The sequence below is a fragment of the Myiozetetes cayanensis genome, unplaced genomic scaffold, assembly GCF_022539395.1.
Source record: "Myiozetetes cayanensis isolate MyiCay16 unplaced genomic scaffold, myiCay2020 scf23, whole genome shotgun sequence".
NCBI classification, from domain to species: domain Eukaryota; kingdom Metazoa; phylum Chordata; class Aves; order Passeriformes; family Tyrannidae; genus Myiozetetes; species Myiozetetes cayanensis.
In genome coordinates, this window is record NW_026087445.1 from 8,292,104 (window position 1) to 8,298,103 (window position 6,000).

Sequence of the window (6,000 nt, forward strand, 5' to 3'; positions counted from 1 at the left end):
GCTCCTCGCCCGGCGGGGATGAGCGCGGTGCCGCGGGGGTGGCCGCAGCCCCGGGGCCGGGACGGCGCTGCCGCCGGGGCTCAGCTCTCCCCAGGACCGGGCTCGTCCCGGGACGGGCTCACCTGCAGTAGAAGCGTCGGGCGGCGGAGCCCGGGCTGTCCCCGCCCGGCGGGCACGCCATGGGCGCCGGCCCCGCGGCGGGGAGCGGGCAGCGGAGTATGGCAGCGCCGGGAAGTGATGCACCGAGCAAAGAAACTCGCGGGCAGGCCCCTCCTCCGGCTGATGTCAGCCCGGCCCGGCCCTGCCTCCCGCCCGGCACGGCGTGGGACGGGGGAGCCGAGCCCCGGCCGGGGCGCCCCGCGCTGCGGGCACCGCGCCCCGGCCACCCCCGCGCCCCGCGCTCGCATCCCCTGCGCTCGCACCTCCTCACCCTCCCTGCTCCCGACCCCTGCGGTGCCTCCCCGCTCACCCGGCAGCTCCCACAGCACCCCCGGACAGCGAGGCGAGGGCACCACACGCGATATCGCCAAAGGGATGTGACCCAACCTCACCGGTGTCTGACCCGCCCCAGGTGTAGCCGCTTAAATCCGTGATTAGGAGAAGCAGTTTTGGCTGAGCCGAAGCCTTTTTGGCTTCGAAAGGAAGTGTCTGCACCTGGAGGCATCCCGGAGGAGCAGCTGGGAGCAGGACCTGGCAGGGCTGTGCCACGAGCAGGTTCAGCCACAAAGCCAAGTCTGGCTGCTGTCTTTGGTAGGGAGGAATCCACCTGGAAAAGGGGTGTTTCCCTCCAGCCCACAACAGCTTCTTTCAGTTAATTCTGTCTTGTTGAACCTCGTGACCTTTAATATTTATTAAACTGTTATCTAGAGATGGATGCAGCTCATCCTCAAACACTGCATCCAGCTGCCTTTGTTTCCCAAGGCTTGAGATGTCCCTGTGGAAGTTGGTGAGCTGGTCACTCAGCAGAAGCCTGTCTGAAAATTAGTACCACTTACCCAGCAATAGCAAATTAAACATTGTCATTGTCACAGAAACCCCCAAAGCAGCACAGTTATAAACTGTGGCTTTCTCTGGGTTCCAGCAGCTTACCCTGCACACACAGAACTCTGTGGCTGGAGGGAATCCAGAGCAATACTTGCTTACTGGACTGTTTCACCCTGGGGACCTGCTGAAAACCCCTCTCTCAAGAGTAAACCCAGATCCTGCTCGGCGAAAAAACATCCTCAATAACACCCCACTAGCAAACCACAAAAGCCTCTTTCCCCAGAGCTAATTGATTGGGCATTTACATTCAAAACAAAACCCCATAAACAAACCTGGATCTGTGTCTCGGCTTAGGAACAGCCTCAGTCCTGTAGATAAACCACAGCAGAGAAAGCTGAAAGCATCCAGCTCAGAGTTTCCTCCTCTCCAAGGGAGGTGGGATGGTGTCCTGGGTGCCTCATCACCCCAAAAATAAGGAATCCCTCTGCCACAGAAGCCCCTGTGGGAGGATCATCACCAACCTGTGGGCCGGGCTGGGACTTTGTGCCTCACAGCAGGCAGTTTTTAGCCAGGTTGTGGTTTCCCTGACAGCAGCAAACATCCTGGTGCAAGCAGCTTTTCACAAGCACATGGGGAAAAAAAAAAAAGGAACTGTTCAGCCCTAAAAGATTTGGGTATTTCTAGGGGGTAGGTTTGAACATGCCTCCCCCCTCTCCCCAACCCCTCTTCAAGTGAAGAATATTAGTGCAAAAGATGCAAACCAGCTGCTGCTGCCACTGGTTCCAGCCCTTCCCCAGCCACGGAGGATGCTGGGCTGGCATTCCCTGCGTGTGGGCAGAGAGAGGAATTGCCCTTCAGAGAAACAATGAAACAATGGAAAGGGGAGTGAGGGAAAGGAGGGTGGAGGCCAGCTTCCAGTTTGGGCTGCAGCCAGAGACATGGAATTCCAGAGAGCTCTGGGCAAAGGGGTCACTCCCACGTTAATGACACAGCAATCGCCGGGTCACGTCCCACGGTCTGGGTTAGGCAGGAGGGCAGAGCAAAATGGTCCCCTCTGGCCTTCATGAATTCATGAATTTGCAATGGATAATTTATCATCTGACAACCTCAGCTTCTTCTTCCTCTCCTAGAAGTGGCAGATAGGTCACCATAGATTTGAATTCGTCAGATGAAGTAATTCAATTACTTTGCTGCGGGTTGGGGTTGGTTAACCCTACATGTTCATGCCAAAAAGCTCCCTGCAAGGACTTGGGCCCGAGCCACAACTCGGATCCAGTGCTCAGCTGCAAGGAAACAGGCAAATTATGAGAGCACAGAGAGAAAGGAACCCCCAGTACTTCAGAAATCCCACTAATTCATCTGGTGAACTGTGTGCACATCGTGCCGTGTGCTGGGAAGGACACGGAGCAATTAGAGAGACTCCAGATGAATGTGACAAGTGTGACCTCTGAGAAAAAAGGTATAAGAAATTGATTTGTTCAGATAAGATCAAGAAGTGGAGCTCTAATCTTTAGACACGAAAAAAGGATGTTGCAGAGTGGAAAAAAAAAAAGGAGGAATGGATCATGAAGAAGAGGGTAGGATGCAAAGAAAGTGGGATAGAATCCATCAAAGGCGATGCAGGTTCATTTCTGTCAGATGCTGTTTACCTCTGCACCTCCAACACCTTTTGTTCCTGCAATCTTAAGCCTCATCATCCTGTTCCTCCCAGTTCCTGAGTGTCTCTACACCTCCACTTACAAACACAGGCAGAATCACAGTGCTAAATAATAGGATTGCAGGATCCTTAACACTTCTTGAGCAGTTCTTAGGATTTCTTTTATAAATTCTTACCCAATGCTGTCACAACACAAGATGGAAGGGCTCTAACTATCATCATATTTCCCTGCACTTGGAAGAGGCAAGAAGGCACAGAAAGCTGAGGGGAAGACAGCAAGATGGATGTCAACACAGTAAATTTTGCCAGCCATTTAAGGGTTGCCAGGACATAGGAACAGCCCTCCAGTGCCTCCATGTCTTCATCATCCAGACACGCTCTAGAGCCAGGCACTCCCTCCAAAACACAGAGATCCATCTTAATTAGCAGGGCATCTTTCTTGCAGCTCGTGGAATGGATGGCTGGGGGCCTCTGCTGGGGTTTCTGTGCAAAAAGAGCTCTGCAGTTCAGCTCCCCAAGCTGGCAGCCCCCAGCTGAAATCACTGCACAACTGGCACTGTAAATCTTCATCTCCCTCTGGCAACAGCTGGAATTAATCACTGTATTCTGCACTGCCTTCTTTTCTCAAGCTGGCAGGTTCCAAAAGCACCTTGCTGTTGTCCAGCATTCCATTTTCTAAATCCCTATAAAGGCAGCCTGCAAGGAAGTTCTACTTTAAACCAGACTAAAAAAGAACCACACAGCAAAACTGAAGAAACTTTGCCTTGGCTTTGATATCAGATAGTTTCACAGCTGTGAATTTAGATGGGAATAAACATATCTTTGAGGAAGTTTGCACCTCTTTGAATATCAGAATACCCCAGGGGATGTAACTTCCTTTTGTGTGCAGGAAATGATAGCTCATAATGGGTGGTTTTCATCTAGATCCAGTTCTTTCCCAGTTTGTTGGGACAGATGGAGGCACCAGACAAGGGACAGGGGGCTGGGAAGGGAGGGGATGATGGGCAGCCTTGGCCTGGGCTGCTTTCCTGGGAAACACCACTGTTGGTGCTGCCATCTGCCAGTTTGTGGAGTCAAGATAACAAAGCAGCTTCTACCCGTCCCTCCTGGGGAAAGAACAATGTCTGAAGGTCTTCAGTGTGTCACTGAGCTGCCAGCACAGTGGTTTGAAGAAGCCTGACACCAGTGTGGGGATGGGTAAGAGAGGAGTCGGCCTTGTGAAAGAAAAAGGGAATCACAGAAATGCCCCTGGAGGGTGTGAAGGCAAATCGGGGCCACACACGGCCTGTCTGAACCAGGAACATTTGCTTTGGCTTTGGGATTTTCATCCACCATAATTACAGGAGTTGCAGCAACAGCCTGCTCAGAACAGCCCAGAGCCATGCAGGAAACTGGGATGGGTTTCAGCAGGACTGCTTAGCTCTTCCTTTCCTTAAAACAACATATTAAGAGCAAGGCTCAGTGTCTGTGTTTGGGGAACGGAGCCCTCCGTGCTTCTGAAAGATTGAACAGGTCTAAATAAAACTGCTGTGCCACACAGCTTTTCTTTTTTTCAGAACCTGGAAAGGAATTACAGTTTTCAAGGGCTTTTACAATCCTTCTTTCCCCTGAATCTGGTCCTAAGGCAACAAAGCTCCTTTGATCAGAGAGAAGGACTCAGTGAGGAACCATTATTTCATCTCCAAAGTAGAAGCACAAAAGGTTATTACAATCTGCAGATAACCTGTAATAAGAGACTCTCAGCCAGGAATATTATTCATACCTGAAATGAGGAGGATCATCTGAGAGTGAGGAGTTGATTTGCTGACTATGACTGTCTCTTTTAAAACCTCTTGGAGCACAGACACACAGGAAAAGCTCTGAGTAACGAGCTGCTCTGAATAATTTAGCTGTGTGCAGACACTCCTGAAACCACTGCTGAGCTCACGTTCACCCCCAGAGCTCTGCTGCCCAGGTTGGGGGGTGGGTGAGGTGCCTGTTGGGCAGCAGAGTTGGATGCAACCCCTTCCCAGAACCTGGGCAGGATTGCAAGTGGGCTCTGAACTTTCTCTCCCCACCCCAGGGTAAGACCTTATTCCCACCCCTCCCTTCTCCTGGTGCAGCCTGAAAACACACACCAAGCCCTTAATAATTCTCCCAAGTTGCATTCCCTCATGTCTGGGTGCACGTGGCAGCTGAGGATTTGGCCTTAGCTTTGTGCATATTTATACATCCTGTGTCTCTGATGTCCCTGAATTTCCTCTTCATTAACACTTCTTTCAGCCTCGGAAGAGGCAAACAAAGAGACAGAGCTCATCCACTTCCTTCAGCCTCCGAGCCCGACTGAAAATGCTTCATTAAATAAATACCAAGAGACACTGAAAATGCCCTTGCCTTCAACCTCATGGACAGTTGGATGAAGTGGAGCCCCATGGCCTGGCACTGGGATGTTGGGGATTTTTCAGGCAAGGCCAGAAGGGACTGTCCCGGTGTCTTTGTGCCAATGTCACGTGTGCCTCGTGGCCAAAACGCAGCTCCTCTTTGCCGAAATGCTGCTCTTTGCCTGGGAGCAGAATGGCTGTTTGTACAGAGTGCCTGGGAAGGCTTTTGAACTCAGCAAGTTTCCCAGCAGAGGCAGCTGATGAGGTGTTGTAACCCAGCCCTGCCTCCTGCCAGCTCCTCTGTGCCCTGGTGCAGATTCCTGAGGGACACTGGCCCGGCTGAGCCCAGCACAGGCTCTGCACACACATCTCCCTCCTTTCCTGCAGTGCTCACTGGAATGGTCTGTGTTCCAGCTTGGCTTTGCCATGGCTGTGAATTCCCCAAGATTCCTTCTCATCCCTTGGGAAGTTCCCTACTCCTCACTGCCTGGGGGCACCAGCTCTCACTGTTCCTGCAGGAGAATTTAACATCCCGATGGTTCCTGCACCAAGAGACCTCCTTAGGATTTCAACCAAACCCCCAGCAGGGTGGTGGGAGCCTCTCTTGGGGTTCACCAGAAATGTGCTGGATTTTTATAGCCTTGATGGCAGTAATAGGGAGAGTTCCTTGTAGGCACCTTATCAAAGTTTTATTGCTCAGAGTTGTGATCAGATTGTATTTACAATGAGGGCAATGGGTTTGTTTAACCAGCTTCAATTTCCAATAGTCAACAGAGAAAAACCCAATTACTCCTGCTGGAAGTCTGGGAAAAACTCCCATTGGCATTGATTGAAATGAGGAGTAACCTTTTGTAAGAGTTGAAAGCCCAGGGGGGCAAATTCACATTTTCACCTTTGAAGGGGGCTTTATTTCCTTTTTAAATCGTAATGGTAGATAATGACATTAATTAAGAGCGTGTTTGGGTTTGTTTTTGAAGCAGATTGCCAATATTTACAGTG

The 6,000-nt window shown here is 51.3% G+C and overlaps 1 protein-coding gene across 2 annotated transcripts in view; it reads right to left on the bottom strand.

Moving 5' to 3' along the window:
- GPSM1 (G protein signaling modulator 1) overlaps positions 1–217 on the bottom strand; it is a 64,504-nt gene extending 64,287 nt beyond the window's left edge. For both annotated transcript variants that reach the window (XM_050320015.1, XM_050320014.1), the window contains exon 1: positions 123–217. In XM_050320015.1, the coding sequence (XP_050175972.1) occupies positions 123–181 (59 nt within the window). In that variant the 5' untranslated portion in view covers positions 182–217. The remainder of the gene's footprint in view (positions 1–122) is intronic.
- Positions 218–6,000: the final 5,783 nt, after the last annotated feature.